The following is a 17,134-nucleotide window of genomic DNA, read 5'->3' as shown; positions in this document are numbered from 1 at the left end:
CCTATTTATTTATTTACTCAGTGCTATATCTCCAGTACCTATAGCAGAACAGATATATCACAGGCACTCACTGGCTATTTCTTTCATAATTTAATAATTAATGTTATATAATTAATTAATTAATGCATCTTGTGTGCTTTGATCTTGTCTAATTAAAAAGTAAAATTTGGCATCACGTGTTTTGATATGTATGCTGCTAAGTCACTTCAGTCGTGTCCAACTCTGTGCGACCCCATAGACGGCAGCCCACCAGGCTCTGTCATCCCTGGGATTCTTCAGGCAAGAACACTGGAGTGGGTTGCCATTTCCTTCTCCAATGCATGAAAGTGAAAATTGAAAGGGAAGTCACTCAGTCATGTCTGACTCTTCATGACCCCATGGACTGAAGCCTACCAGGCTCCTCCATCCATGGGCTTTTCCAGGCAAGAGTACTGGAGTGAGTTGCCATTGCCTTCTCCATTGATATGTATACTAAGTATCAATTTTTTAATTTATAAATTTAATTCTTTTACCAAATATGAGAGCCTTATTCAATAAAATTTCATTTCCAAGGCATCAACTAATCTGAATTGTCTGACTTTCTTTTCTTCAAATAAATCATACTTGCTAGTTACAATTAAATGTTTTAGTCAGCCCTTCCCAGATGTAAGATGAAGAGCAGGCAGAAATTTGCCAGCTCAGGGGTCATTTGTTTTCTTACAGTGTGGCTCCTGGGTGGTGTTTTCCTTTCTCTTCTTCTCAGAGAATTAATAAATTAAATCATTGTTCTTTTATAGAGGAAATGCAGGATAACCTGGCATGAAAACCAGGATAAAAACAATAAAAAGTCAGAGTGGGGGGAATTGCTTCTTGAAAAAATAGTTTTTAATAAATTCAAAGTAGTTATTACAGAGAAGAAAATATCATGTTGAAATTCCTTACATTTATTTTAAGGATTGACTTTAATATTTATTTTGAAATTATTTATTGGTGGTTTGTTTGGAGTTGTGAACTTTCTCATGCTTAAGGCCTATAAAAAAATCTATCTCTGGGCCAAAGCAGAAGATTCTGAATTAACCAAATTGAGTCAATCAATAATTGTATTTACACCCCTTGTCATAGTTGATTGGTGCAAAGAGAGCTCACGACACAGTTCTCTCCTCAGATATTGAGACTAAATTCCATTTCTCTCTTATGGCTGAAACTACATAAAACAAAAGCCACAAACTTTGGAAAAGCCAATGAGACCAGCAGATGTTTTCTCATTAGCCTTCCTAGGATTTTGGAAACTTTTAAAAATTAGTTGACATACATATTAGAAAATTTCATATAAAAATCTTGAGCTCAAGCTTCTCTTGAAGAAAGAGAAAGATTTGGAACACTGGGTGAACATTTCTCCACCACAACCATTGGCTGGGACTCTGGGGTGGCCTTCAAATGGGGTATGTATGCAGCTTCTAATTCATGGGTTGGCAAATGTTTTCTGTAAATGGGTACATAGTAAATATTTGCAGCTTTGTAAACCATGCAGTCTGTGTTGGTTGTCATATCATCTCTGTCATTATAGACTAAAAAGAGACATAGAAAATACAAGTTTATTTACTGAAACTGGTCAGTAAGCTGAGCTTGCATCTGGCCACAGTTTATCATCCTCTGCTCTAGTTTCCTCATAGCCTGCACTCACTACTTTCTCACCAGCCCATCTCATTCATCGGCATTATCTGCCTGGTCTCTGTGGTATTTGTATTAATATAATAGACATTGATGCTTAGAGGCTGTTGGTGCTCATGTTCTTTGCTTCATGGAGAAATTCATGAAGCCACAGAGAATTGTAGAGATGAGAGATTATATGAATTTTCCCCAAGGTGTTGATACCCTAAACCCCGGAACTTATAGAATATGTTAAACTGCAGGGAAAATGGGACTTTGCAGATGTAATTAAGGTTATGGACTTTAAAACAGGAATATTGTCTTGGATTGTTCAGGTGAGCCCTTAAAAGGAGAGAAATTTAGTCAGCTGTAGGCAGAAAAGATGTGTGGAAGACAAAGAGTTCAGAGGAATTCCAAGTGTGAGAAGGATCTGAGGCACAACTGGCTCAGAGATATAGAACCAGAGGCTTCCAGGAGCTAAGAGCCACACCAGTTGGCAGGCAACACGGAACAGGGAACCTCAGTCCAGTGACTGCAAAGAACAGTGTTCTCCCAACAATCTAAATGGTCTTGGAAGTGTATTGCTTCTTAGAGTCTCTGGCTAAAATATGAGATGGACAACACCTTGACTTTGGTCTTGCCATACTTGAAAGTAGAGAAATAAACTGTGCTAGCCCAAACTTCTAGTGTACATAACTGTGATATAATGAATTGTGTTCTTTTAAAATGATAAATTTGTTCAGAGACAACAGAAAACTAATATATATGGAGTCCTGATATTGTTCACACTTTGCCTCTTTGTCATCCTTAGGCCTTGTATGTAATAGAGAATTTTACCTTGCCCCAGAAGAGCTCTGGCCTTTACACTTAGCCCTGGTGGGTAATACATAATCCCTTAGGATGTCCTGTCTGATGAGGACAGGATGTCTTTGGTCTGTGGCCAAAGTAGAAAGTCCAGCAATGTCATTTATTATTGAGTCATGTGGTATCAACTTGACCCCAGTGGGCCTGGAGACTGAGGTCAGCTGTGTGGAGCTGACTGTGGAGTTGACTGTGGAGCTCCAATAAAGACTGGGCACACCAAGGCTCAGGTCAGCGTCCCTGGTTGGCAATACTTCAATTACTTTGTTGCAAGTCATTGCCAAGAGAACAGTGCTGTCCATGACTTCATTAGGAGAGAACAAATGGGAGCTACATGCTTAGAAGTTCCTTGGACACTTTATCATGAATATTTTCCATTGATTGACTTTAATCTGCATATTTTTTTCACTGTAAAAAACCATAATCTTGAGCATAATAGCTTTCAGTGAGTTCTGAATTCTTGTAGCCAATTACCAAAAAAAAATTTAGGGAACATCTCATCTTGAAACTGGTATCAGAAGTGTGAACAGCTGGTAGACAGTACTTCTAACCTCACACCCTGATACATTTCTACTCTTCCAAACCTTGTTTCTTCAGTCTTTTCATCATGAATTCCCATGTGGAATAAATAGATTTTAAATTATTTTAAATTAGTATCTATCTCAAGGATCCCAATTTTTTGACCAATAAACTCATAGGCCAAAATAGCTATGTTATTGTTGATAACCCACAAATTTAGAATAGCAGAATTTCTAGTATCTGACCTTAATTTTAGGTCTTTCATCAATTTTGAGTTTATTTTTGTGTGTGGGGTTCTAATTTCATTCTTTTACATGTAGCTGTCCAACTTTATCAGCACCCCTTACTGAAGAGTCTATCTTTTCTCCATTGTATATTCTTGCCTCCTTTTTCACAGATTAAATGACCGTAGGTATGTGGGTTTATCTCTGGGCTTTTTATCCAATTCCATTGATCTATATTTCTATGTTTTTGTGACAGTAACATACTGTTTTTATTTGTAGTTTTGTACTATGTCTGAGGGCTTCCCTGGTGGCTCAGTGGTAAAGAATCTGCCTGCTAATGTAGAAGACATGGATCCAATCCTTGGGTTGAGAAGATCCCATGGAGAAGGAAACGACAACTCACTCCAGTATTCTTGCCTGGGAAATCCCATGGATACAGGATCCTGGCTGGCTACAGTCCATAGGGTTTCAAACAAGTCAGACAAGACATAGTGACTAAACAAATACAGCACTATAGTCTGAAGTCAGGGAACAGATTTTGGAAGAATCTCTTTTTCTTTCTCAAGATTGTCCTTGGCCATTTGGAGTCTTTTGTGTCTCCATACAAATTGTGAAAATTTTCATTCTAATTTTGTGAAAATGCTATTGGTAATTTGATAGGGGTTGCTTTGGATCTGAGGAGAAGGCAATGGCACCCCACTCCAGTCCTCTTGCATGGAAAATCCCCTGGGCGGAGGAGCCTGGTAGGCTGCAGTCCATGGGGTCGCTAAGAGTTGGACACGACTGAGCGACTTCACTTTCACTTTTCACTTTCACACATTGGAGAAGGAAATGGCAACCCACTCCAGTGTTCTTGCCTGGAGAATCCCAGGGACGGGGGAGCCTGGTGGGCTGCCGTCTATGGGGTCACACAGAGTCGGACATGACTGAAGCGACTTAGCGCAGCAGCAGCTTTGGATCTGAAGATTGGCTTCAGTAGTCATTTTGACAATATTGATTCTTCCAATCCAAGGACATGTTATATCTTTCTATCTGTTGTGTCATCTTCAATTTCTGTCATAAGTATATTATAGTTTTCAGAATACAGGTATTTTGTCTTTGTAGGTAAGTTTATTCAAAGGTATTTTATTCCGTTTGATGTGATGGTAAATTGTATTGTTTCCTTAATTCTCTCTCTGATTTTTCATTGTTAATGTGTAGAAATGAGAGAGATTTCTGTGTATTAATTTTGTATCTTTCAATTTTACTGAATTCACTCATGAATTTTAATAGTTTCATCTTTAGGATTTTCTTAGTATAGTATTATGTCATCAGCAAAAACTGACATTTTTACTTCTTTTCCAATTTGCATTCTTTTTCCTTCTTTTTCCTCTCTGATTGCTGTGGCTAGGGTTTTCAGAATTACATTGAAAAAAACTCTTAGAGAAAAGCATAGGCAGAACACTCTCTGACATAGCAATATCTTTTTTGATCCACCTCCAAGAGTAATGAAAATAAAAACAAAAATAAACAAATGAGACTTAATTAAACTTAAAAACTGTTGCACACTAAAGAAAACCATAAGCAAAAAGAAAAGACAACTCACTGAATGGGGGAAGATATTTGCAAATGAAGCAACCAACAAGGGACAAATCTCCAAAATATACAAAAAACACATGCAGCTCAATATAAAAAACAAACAAACAACCTAATCACATAATAAGTAGATCTAAATAGACATTTCTTCAAAGAAGACATATAGATGGCCAAGAGGCACATGGAAGGATGGTCAATATCAGTAATTATTAGACAAATGCAAATCAAAACTAAAATAAGGTATCACTTCACACCATATATCCAGAAAAAAACATAATTCAAAAGGGTACATGCACCCCCAAGGTTCATTGCAGCACTACTTGCAATACTAAATGTCTATTCATGGAGGAATTGATAAAGAGGTGGCACATATATACAATGATAATTATTCAGCTATAAAAAAGAATGCAATAATGCCATTTGTAGCAACATGGATGAATCTAACAATTGTCATACTGAGTGAAGTAAGTCAGACAAAAACAAATATCATATTATATTGCTTATATGAGGCATTAAAAAAATGGTAAAAATGATCCTATTAACAAAGCATAAATTGAGTCACAGATACAGAAAACAGAGATATTAAGCAGGGAATGGGGGATGGGTAACTTGGGAGATTGGGATTGACATATATGCAGTGCTGCTGCTGCTGCCAAGTCACTTCAGTCGTGTCCGACTCTGTGTGACCCCATAGACGGAAGCCCACCAAGCTCCCCCGTCCCTGGGATTCTCCAGGCAAGAATACTGGAGTGGGTTGCCATTTCCTTCTCCAATGCATGAAAGTGAGAAGTGAAAGGGAAGTTGCTCAGTTGTGTCCGACTTTTCGCGACCCCATGGACTGCAGCCTACCAGGCTCCTTCGCCAATGGGATTTTCCAGGCAAGGGTACTGGAGTGGGGTGCCATTGCCTTCTCTGCTATATATAAAACAGATAGCTAATGAACCTACTGTGTATCACAGGAAACTCTATTCAATACTCTACAATGACCTGCATGGGAATAGAATCTAAAAAAGAAAAAAAAAAAAATAGAATAACAGATTTTCACTTTTAGAAAAGACTTGAGAGATCATCCATTGCAACTCTTCATTTTTCAGGTGAGCAGCCTACTGGGCAAAGAAAACTAAAGCATTTTTATAAAGTGATAGGTGTATAAATTACAAGTATTCTGACTCCCAAGCTAACATCCAACATCACATTATCATTAACCCAGATACAAATTTGAGATTAGTGGCTATACCCATAAAACAGTTTGTTCCATAGTCCTTACCAGTATCACTGGAGTTTGGGTGAAATTCATCACCAGGATCATTGATTAATGTTGGAAGGGACAATGGTTTTATTGCTACTGTCTGATCTTTGGAGTCCTTGTCATCTGGTGTCAAATGAGATTCAGGAGAGCCAGGCGCCATGACTGGTTTGTCGGTATCCCCCAGTTTGTGGCACACTCTGAGGTTTCTATTCTTTTCTGTAGAAACAAACAAAAAAAAGTGTTAAGACCTTCTGCCCACTTTTGATTAGGTTGTTTTCTTGATATTGAGCTGTATAAATATTTTGGATATTAATCTCATGTTGGTCATGTCATTGCAAATATTTTCTCCCATTCCATAGATTGTCTTTTGTGTTTTGTTGATGGTTTCCTTTGCTGTGCAAAAGCTTTTAAATTTAATTAGATACCATTTGTTTATTTTTGTTTTTATTTCTTTTGCCTTGCTCTAAAGAAAATATTGACTAATGTAATAAAATATTGTCACAATTTATGTCTTCTAGGTGTTTTATTATGTCATGTTATATTTAGGTCTTTAAACCATTTTGAGTTTGTTTTTGTGTATGGTGTGAGGGAGTGTTCTAATTTCATTGATTTATATCCAGCTGTTCAGCTTTCCCAACACCAATTGCTGAAGGGACTTTTTTTTTCCCTTCCATTGTATAGGCTTGCCTCCTTTGACAAAGATTAATTGACCTTAGGTATGTGGGTTTCTTTCTAGGCTCTGTATTCTGTTCCATTGATATGTTTGCCTGTTTTTGTGCCAATACCATGATATTTTGATTACTGTAGCTCTGCAATATTGTCTGGAATCTGGAAGGATTAGACCTCCAGCTTGTACATTTTCCTCAGGACTTTGGCAATACTGAGTCTTTTGTGGTTCCATATAAATTTTAGAGTTATTTGTTCTGGTTCTGTGAAAAATTTCCTGGATAATTTGATAAGGTTCTGATTAAATCTACAGATTACTTTGGGTAGTATGGCCATTTGCACAAAATGAAGTAGACATGTCTCCAAAGAGACATCCACATGGCCAACAGGCAAATGAAAAGATACTCAACATCACCAATTATGATTATAATCACCAATTATGGCAAATCAAAAACAGTGAGGTATCATATCACAGCAGTCAGAATATCTATCACCAAAATGTCTACAAATAAATATTTGATAGAGTGTGGAATCTCTTATACTGTTGGTGGGAAAATAATGGGTGGGAAAAAGGGTGCAGCCACTATTGGAAAACTATATGGAAGCTCCTTTAAAAATTAAAAATAGAGCTACCATATGATCCAACAATCACACTCCTGGTCACATATCCAGAAAATATATGAAAGCTTTAATTTGAAAGGATACATGTACCACAGTATTCATAACAGAACTATTTACAGTAGTCTAGACAAGGAAAAGAAATGCAAAAAGGCAAAATGGTTGTCTAAGGAAAGCTTACAAATAGCTGTGAATAGAAGAGAAGCTAAGGCAAAGGAGAAAAGGAAAGATATACCCATCTGAATGCAGAGTTCCAAATAATAGCAAGGAGAGATAAGAAAACCTTCCACAGTGATCAATGCAAAGAAATAGAGAACAACAATAGAATGGGAAAGTCTAGAGATCTCTTCAAGAAAATTAGAGATACCAAGGGAACATTTCATGCAAAGATGGGCACAATAAAGGACAGAAATGGTATGGACCTAACAGAAGCAGAAGATATTAAGAAGAGGTGGCAAGGATACACAGAAGAACTATACAAAAAAGATCTTCATGACCCAGATAATCACAATGATGTGATCACTGCCCTAGAGGCAGACATCCTGGAATGTGAAGTCAAGTGGGCCTTAGGAAGCATCACTATGAACAAAGCTAATGGAGGTGATGGAATTCCAGTTGTGCTATTTCAAATCCTGAAAGATGATGCTGTGAAAGTGCTGCACTCAATATGCCAGCAAATTTGGAAAACTCAGCAGTGGCCACAGGACTGGAAAAGGTCAGTTTTCATTCCAATCCCAAAGAAATGCAATGCCAAAGAATGCTCAACCTACCGCACAATTGCACTCATCTTACATGCTAGCAAAGTAATGCTCAAAATTCTTCAAGTCAGGCTTCAACAGTATGTGAGCTGTGAACTGCCAGATGTTCAAGCTGCATTTAGAAAAGGCAGAGAAACCAGAGATCAAATTGCCAACATCCGATGGATCACTGAAACAGCAAGAGAGTTCCAGGAAACATCTATTTCTGCTCTGTTGACTATGCCAAATCCTTTGACTGTTTGGACCAAAACAAACTCTGGAAAATTATAAAAGAGATGGGAATGCCAGACCACCTTACCTGCCTCTTGAGAAATCTGTATGCAGGTCAGGAAGCAGCAGTTAGAACTGGACATGGAACAACAGACTCGTTCCAGATTGGGAATGGAGTACGTCAAGGCTGTATATTGTCACCTGCTTATTTTATGTGCAGAGTACCTCATTAGAAATACTAGGCTGGATGAAGCACAAGCTAGAGTCAAGATTGCTGGGAGAAATATCAATAACCTCAGATATGCAGATGACACCACCCTTATGGCAGAAAGTGAAGAACTAAAGAGCCTCTTGACAAAAGTGAAAGAGGAGAGTGAAAATGTTGGTTTAAAACTCAGCATTCAGAAAAGTAAGATTGTGGCATCTAGTCCTATCACTTCATGGCAAATACATGTGGAAACAGTAAGAGACTTTATTTTGGGGGGCTCCAAAATCACTGCAGATGGTGACTACAGCCATGAAATTAAAAGACACTTGTTCCTTGGAATAAAATTTATGACCAACCTAGACAGCATATTAAAAAGCAGACATTGCTTTGCAAGCAAAAGTCCATCTAGTCAAAGCTATGGTTTTTCCAGTAGTCATGTATGTATGTGAGAGTTGGACTATAAAGAAAGCTGAGTGCCAAAGAACTCAGCTTTATGCTTTTGAACTGTGGTGTTGGAGAAGACTCTTGAGAGTCCCTTGGACTGCAAGGAGATCCAACAAGTCTATCCTAAAGGAAATCAATCCTGAATATTCATTGGAAGGACTGATACTGAAGCTGAAACTTCAATACTTTAGCCACCCGATGTGAAGAAGTGACTCATTTGAAAAGACCCTGATGCTGGGAAAGATTGAAGGGGGTTGGGGGAGAAGGGGACGACAGGCGATGAGATGGCTGGATGGCATCACCGACTCGATGGACGTGAGTTTGAGTGAACTCTGGGAGTTGGTGATGGACAGGGAGGCCTGGCGTGCTGTAGTCCATGGAGTTTCAAAGAGTTGGACACAACTGAGTGACTGAACTGAACTGAGCTGAGTCATGGAAACAACACAAATGCCCATTAATGTATGACTAGCTTAAGAAATGGAAAAGGCAATGGCACCCAACTCCAGTACTCTTGCCTGGAAAATCCCATGGAGGAGCCTGGTAGGCTGCAGTCCATGGGGTCACAAAAAGTTGGACACGACTGAGCAACTTCCCTTTCAGGCATTGGAGAAGGAAATGGCAACCCACTCCAGTATTCTTGCCTGGAGAATCCCAGTGATGGGGGACCCTGGTGGGCTGCCGTCTATGGGGTCACACAGAGTCAGACACGACTGAAGTGACTTAGCAGCAGCAGCTTAAGAAAGTGTGGTATATGTTGTTGTTTGTTTCTTATTTGCAAAGTTATGTCCAACTCTTTTTTGACCCCCTGGACTGTAGCCTGCCAGGGTCATCTCTTCCTGGGATTTCCCAGGCAAGAATACTGGAATGAATGGGTTTCCACTTCTTTCCCCATGGGATCTTCCCAACCCAGAGATCAAGCCCATGTCTCCTGCACTGGCAGGTGGATTCTTTACCACTGAGCCACAAGGGAAACCCCCAAAGCTTTGCTTTGTTGTTTAGTCACTAAGTCATATCTGACTCTTTTGGGACACTATAGACTGTATCAACAAGGCTCTTCTGTTCATGAGTGTTTGCAGGCAAGAATACTGGAGTGGGATAAATACAGTGGAATATTTGTTACTGTTGTTCAGTCACTCAGTTGCAACTCTTTGTAATCCCATGGACTGTAGCACTCCAGGATTATCTGTCCTTCACTATCTGGTGGAGTTTCCTCAAATTCATGTTCAATGATGCCATCCAGTCATCTCATCCTCTGTCACCCCCTTCTCCTCCTGCCCTAAATCTTTCCCAGCATCATGGTCTTTTTCAATGAGTCAGATCTTCGCATCAAGTGGCCAAATTATTGGAGCTTCAGTTTCAGCATCAGTCCTTCTAATGAGTATTCAGGATTTATTTCCTTTAGGATTGACTGGTTTAATCTCCTTGCTTCCCAAAGGACTCTCAAGAATCTTCTCCAGCAACACAGTTTGAAAGCTTAAATACTTTGGTGCTCAGCCTTCTTTATGGTCCAAATATCACATCCATACTTGACCTTTGCTACCAGAGTGATGTCTCTGCTTTTTAACAGTGTCTAGGTTTGTCATAGCTTTTCTTCCAAAGAGCAAAAGTCTTTTAATTTCATGGCTTCAGTCACCATCCGTAGTGATGTTGGAGCCCAAGAATATAAAGTCTGTCACTTTTTCACTTTTACCCCATCTATTTGCCATGCAGTGATGGGACTAGATACTATGATCTGAGCTTTTTGAATATTGAGTTTTAGGCCAGCTTTTTCATTTTCCTCTTTCACCTTTGTCAAGAGGCTCTTCACTTCTTCTTCACTATCTGCCATAAGGGTGGTGTCACCTGCATATCTGAAGTTATTGGTATTTCTTCCAGCAATCTTGATTCCAGTATGAGATTTATCCAGCCCATTATATTGCATGATGTACTCTGCATATGTTAAATAAGCAGACTGACAATATACAACCTTGATGGACTCCTTTCCCAATTTTGAACCAGTCCATGATTCCATATCTTGTTCTAATTGTTGCTTCCTGACCTGAATACAAGCTTCTCAGGAGACAGGTAAGGAGGTCTGGTATTTTAATTAAAAAAAAAATTTTCCACAGCTTGTTGTGACCCACACAGTCAAAGGCTTTGATGTAGTCACTGAAGCAGAAGTAGATGTTTCTCTGAAATTCTCTTGATTTTTCTGTTATCTGAAGTATGTTGGCAATTTGATCTCTGGTTCCTCTGTCTTTTCTAAATCCATCTTGTATATATGGAAGTTCTCAATTCACGTACTGTTGAAGCCTAACTTGAAAGATTTTGAGCTTTACCTTGCTAGCATGTGAAATGAGTGTAATGGCGCAGTAGTTTGAATATTCTTTGGCATTGCCCTTCTTTGGGATTGGAATGAAAACTGATCTCTTCCAGTCTGGTTTCCACTGCTGAGTTTTCCAAATTTGCAGGCATATTGAGTGCAGCACTTTCACAGCATCATCATTAGGATTTGAAATAGCTCAGCTATTTCATCAACTCCGACTCGACAAGCTTTGTTCATGGTGATGCTTCCTAAGACACACTTGAATTTGCACTCCAGGATGTCTGGCTCTAGATAAGTGATCACACCATCGTGGTTATCTGGGTCATTGCGAACTTTTTTGTATAGTTTTGTGTATTCTTGCCACTTCTTTTTAATATCTTCTACTTCCATTAGGTCCATATCATTTCTGTCCTTTATTGTGCCCATCTTTGCATGAAATGTTCCATTGGTAGCTCTAGATTTTCTTGAACAATCTCTAGTCTTTCCATTCTACTGTTTTTCCTTTATTTCTTTGCAATGGTCAGTTAAGAAGGCTTTTAAATCTCTTCTTCTTATTATTTGGAATTCTGCATTCAAATGGGTATATCTTTTTCTTTTCTCTTTTGCATTTTGTTTCGTTCCTTTTCTCAGCTATTTGTAAGGCCTCCTCAGACAACAATTTTCTCTTGTGTCATTTCTTTTTCTTGGGAATGGTTTTGATCACCATCTCCTATACAATGTTACAAGCCTCCACCCATAGTTCTTCTGGCACTCTGTTTACCTGATCTAATCCCTTGAATCCATTTGTCACTTCAACTGTATAATCATAAGGGATTTGATTTAGGTCATATCTGAATGACCTAAATAGGTGGTTTCCTTACTGTTTCAATTTAAGTCTGAATTTGGCAATAAGGAGTTCATGATCTGAGCTGCAGTTAGCTCCCAGTCTTATTTTGCTGACTGTGTAGAGCTTCTACATCTTTGGCTGCAAAGAATATAATCAATCTGATTTCAGTATTGACCATCTGGTGATGTCCATGTGTAAAGTCATCCCTTGTGTTTTTTGAAGAAAGTGTTTGCCATGACCACTGCATTTTCTTGACAAAACTCTGTTAGCCTTTGATCTGCTTCATTTTGTACTCCAAGGCCAAACTTGCCTATTACTACAGGTATCTTTTGACTTCCTACATTTGCATTTCAATCCCCTATGATGTAAAGGACATTTTTTTTTTTTTTTGGTGTTTGTTCTAGAAGGTCTTGTAGGTCTTCAAGAACCATTCCATTTCAGCATCATTGGTTGAAGCATAGACTTAAGACTGAAGATAATGAATGGTCTGCCTTGGAAATGAACTGAGATCCTTCTGTCATTTTTGAGATTGCACCCAAGTACTGCATTTTGGATCTCTTGTTGACTGTGAGGGCTTTTCCATTTCTTCTAAGTGATTCTTGACCACAGTAGTAGATGTATTGGTCATCTGAATTAAATTCACCAATTCCCATCCATTTTAGTTCACTGATTTCTAAAATTTTGATTCACTCTTGCTATCTTCTGTTTGACTACTTCCAATTTTCCTTGATTCATGGACCTAACATTCCAGGTTCTTTGCAACATTGCTTTTTACAGAATCAGACTTTACTTTCACCATCAGATATATTCACAACTGGGAATTGTGGATGCTTGCTTTGGCTCAGCCTCTATTCCTTATGGAGCTATTTCCCTACTCTTCTTCAGTAGCATATTGGACACCTACTGACATCTTTCATATCTTTGTGTCATATCTTTTTGTTTTTCATAGTATTCATGGGATTCTCAAAGCAAGAATGCTGAAGAGGTTTGCCATTCCCTTCTCCAGGGCACCACATTTTGTCAGAACTCTTCATTTTTACCCATTCGTCTTGGGTGGCCCTACATGGCATAGCTCATAGTTTCATTGAGTTACACAAATCTGTGATGCATATGATCATTTTGGTTAGTTTTCTCTGACTGTGGTTTTCATTCTCTCTGCCCTCTCATGGATGAGGATAAGAGGCTTTTAGAAGCTTCTTGATGAGAAGGACTGGCTGTGGGAAAAACTGGGTCTTGTTCTGGTAGGCAGAGGGTCTTGTTCTGGTAGGCAGAGGGTCTTGTTCTGGTAGGCCATGCTCAGTGAATCATTCATCCAATTTTCTGCTTATTGGTGGGGTTGTCCTCTTCCTGTAGCTTGATCTGACCAAAAGACATGCCAGCACACTATGCTTCCCAGGAATACTGCTGCCAGTGAACCTGACCCTGAAGCAGGCCACTGTCAACCCACACCTCCACTGGAGACTCCCAAACACTCACAGGCAAATCTGGCTCAGTCTCTTGTAGGTTCATTGCTCTTTTCTCTTAGGTCCTGGTGCACACAAGGTTTTGTTTGTACCCTCCAATAGTCTCTGTTTCTTCAGTCCTGTGGAAGTTCTGTAATCAAATCCTGCTGACCTTCACATCAGATTCCCTTGGTATTCTTAGTCCTTTGCTGGATTCCCAGGTTAGGAAGTCTGTGGTGGGGCCTAGAACTTTTGCAACAGTGTGAGAACTTCTTTGGTATTTTTCTGCAATTTGTGGGTTGCCCACCTGGTGGCTTTATGGTGGGGCTAGTGGCAACCTCCTCCAAGAGGACTTATGCCACACGCCACTCCTCCCAGGACTCCTGAAGCCAGTGCCTGTGGCCCCACAGCAGGCCACTGCTGTCCCATGCCTCTGAAGGAGACCTTCAAACACTCACAGGCAGGCCTGGTTCAGTCTCTTGTGGTTACTGCTCCTGTCCCTGGGTCCTGGTGTACACAAAGTTTTGTCTGTGCCCTCCAAGTGTCTCTGGAAAGTATTACTGGTATATGAGTAGGTTGGTACAAATGTAATTGTGGGTCTGGACCACGAATTTTAAATCATTATAACTAAACTCAAACACATCTTTATTAATCAAAGTAGGAACCATTACAATCAACACATTTTTGTCAATGAGAAATAAGTTTGTTTATTCCTGTAGTGCAAAAGCCCATGCTTTGGGATTCGATGAATTCTTGCAAAGCATTTTCTGCTTCTTATGGATTGTGGAAGCATTTTACCTTCAAAAAGTTGTTGAGATGCTTGAAGAAGTAGTAGTCAGTTGGCAAGAGGTAAGGTGAATATGGTGGATGAGGCAAAACTTCGTAACCTAATTCATCCAACTTTTGAAGCAGTGGTTATATGATGTGCATTAGGGTGTTGGCATGGAGAAGAATTGGGGCCTTTCTGTTGACCAATGCTGGCTTCAGGAGTTGCAATTTTTGGTGCATCTCATTGATTTGCTGAGCATACTTCTCAGATATAATGGTTTTGCCAGGATTTGTTAAGCTGTAGTAGGTCATCTCAGAGCACATTTTTTGCTGTGAGTTTTGCTTTGGGAAGTGCACTGGAGCTTCTTTTCTGTCCAATTGCTAACCTGGTCATCACTGACTGTCATATAAAATCCACTTTTCACCTCACATCACAATCTGATCGAGAAATAATTCATTGTATTTGTGTAGAATAAGAGAAGAGGACACTTCAAAAGATGATTTGTTTTTATTTTCAGTCAGCTCACTTATTGAGCTTTTCCACCTTTCCAATTTGCTTCAAATCCTGAATGAAGCAAATGGTCAAACTTGAGTTCTTTGAAAAATTCTTGTCTAGTTTTAAGAGGATCAGCTTCCATGACTTCTCTCAATTCACCGTTGTCAAGTTCAGATGACTGGCCACTATGCCCCTCATATTCAAGGCTCTCATCTCCTTTGTAAAACTAATTGAACCACTACTGCACAATACGTTCATTTGCAGTTTCTGGACAAAATAAGTTGATGCTGCAAGTTGTTTCTGCTGCTTTATGACCCATTTTGCACTTGAATAAGAAAATCTCTTGAATTTGCTTTTTGTGTAACATCATTTCCATAGTCTAAAATGAATATAAAATACACAACAAGTAATGTCATTAACAAAAAAAAAGTGCATTAAAATGTATAACATAACCACATTTATTTAAGAATGTATTCCAACATCAAACAGCAAAGTTCAACACTGTCAAAACCGCGATTACTTTTGCACCAACCATATATATATACATATATATGCACTGCTGCTGCTGCTAAGTCGCTTCAGTCGTGTCCAACTCTGTGTGACACTATAGACGGAAGCCCACAAGGCTCCTCTATCCCTGGGATTCTCCAGGCAAGAACACTGGAGTGGGTTGCCATTTCCTTCTCCAGTGCATTAAAGTGAAATGTGAAAGTGAAGTCACCCAGTCGTATCCGACTCTTCACGACCCCATGGACTGCAGCCCACCAGGCTCTGCTGTCCATGGGATTTTCCAGGCAAGAGTACTGGAGTGGGTTGCCATTGCCTTCTCCGAAATATATATATACACATATATGGACACACACACACACACACACACACACAGTGAAATATTACTCAGCCAAAAAAAAAAAATATTGCTATCTGCAGAAACATGTATGGACCTAGAGATCATCCTACTGAGTGAAGTAAATCAAAGATATCTATCTATATCTATCTATATATCTATATCTATATATATATCTATCACTTATACATGGAATCTAAGAAAATAAGATGTATCTATATATAAAACACAAACACCCTTATGTTTTCTGTAGTAGACTTATGGTATTCATAGAAACAAACTTTTGGCTACCAAAGGGGAAAGGGAGAGTGGGAAGGGAAAAAAAAATAGGAGTATGGGATTAACAGACATATATGTGTGTGTTAAGTCTCTTCAGTTGTGTCTGACTCTTTGCGATCCCATGACTATAGCCTGCCAGGCTCCTCTGTCCATGAGATTCTCAAGGCAAGAATACTGGAGTGAGTTGTCATGTCCTTCTTCAGATAGATACATATCACTATATATAAAATATGTAAGCAACAAGGACTTACTATATAACACAGGGAACAATATTCAGTATCTTGTAATAAACTATAATGGAAAATAATTTGAAAAACTGTATATATGTACCACAGCTTTCTTATCCATTCATCTGCTGATGGGCATCTAGGTTGCTTCCATGTCCTGGCTATTATAAACAGTGCTGCGATGAACATTGGGGTACACATGTCTCTTTCCTTTCTGGTTTCTTCAGTGTGTATGCCCAGCAGTGGGATTGCTGGATCATAAGGCAGTTCTATTTCCAGTTTTTTAAGGAATCTCCACACTGTTCTCCATAGTAGCTGTACTAGTTTGCATTCCCACCAACAGTGTAAGAGAGTTCCCTTTTCTCCACACCCTCTCCAGCATTTATTGCTTGTAGACTTATGGATTGCAGGCATTCTGACTGGCGTGAAATGGTACCTCATAGTGGTTTTGATTTGCATTTCTCTGATAATGAGTGATGTTGAGCATCTTTTCATGTGTTTGTTAGCCATCTATATGTCTTTGGAGAAAAGTCTATTTAGTTCTTTGGCCCATGGAGTATTACTCAGCCATTAAAAAGAATACATTTGAATCAGTTCTAATGAGATGGATGAAACTGGAACCTATTATACAGAGTGAAGTAAGCCGGAAAGAAAAACACCAGTACAGTATACTAACGCATATATATGGAATTTAGAAAAATGGTAACAATAACCCTGTGTACAAGACAGCAAAAGAGACACTGATGTATAGATCAGTCTTATGGACTCTGTGGGAGAGGGAGAGGGTGGGGAGATTTGGGAGAATAGCATTGAAACCTGTATAATATCATGTATGAAACGAGTCGCCAGTCCAGGTTCGATGCATGGTACTGGATGCTTGGGGCTGGTGCATTGGGACGACCCAGAGGGAGGGGAGGGGAGGGAGGAGGGAGGAGGGTTCAGGATGGGGAATGCGGGTATGCCTGTGGCGGATTCATTTCGATATT

The 17,134-nt window shown here is 39.3% G+C and overlaps 1 protein-coding gene across 2 annotated transcripts in view; it reads right to left on the bottom strand.

Annotated features, from left to right (window-relative positions):
* The window catches only part of LGSN (lengsin, lens protein with glutamine synthetase domain), a 67,421-nt gene that overhangs the window by 8,195 nt on the left and 42,092 nt on the right, over positions 1 to 17,134 (bottom strand). For both annotated transcript variants that reach the window (XM_059875859.1, NM_001191136.3), the window contains one exon: positions 6,076 to 6,273. In XM_059875859.1, the coding sequence (XP_059731842.1) occupies positions 6,076 to 6,217 (142 nt within the window). In that variant the 5' untranslated portion in view covers positions 6,218 to 6,273. The remainder of the gene's footprint in view (positions 1 to 6,075; positions 6,274 to 17,134) is intronic.

Source organism: Bos taurus, chromosome 2 (genome assembly GCF_002263795.3).
Source record: "Bos taurus isolate L1 Dominette 01449 registration number 42190680 breed Hereford chromosome 2, ARS-UCD2.0, whole genome shotgun sequence".
NCBI lineage: Eukaryota > Metazoa > Chordata > Mammalia > Artiodactyla > Bovidae > Bos > Bos taurus.
This window is presented reverse-complemented; position numbering and strand designations above follow the sequence as displayed.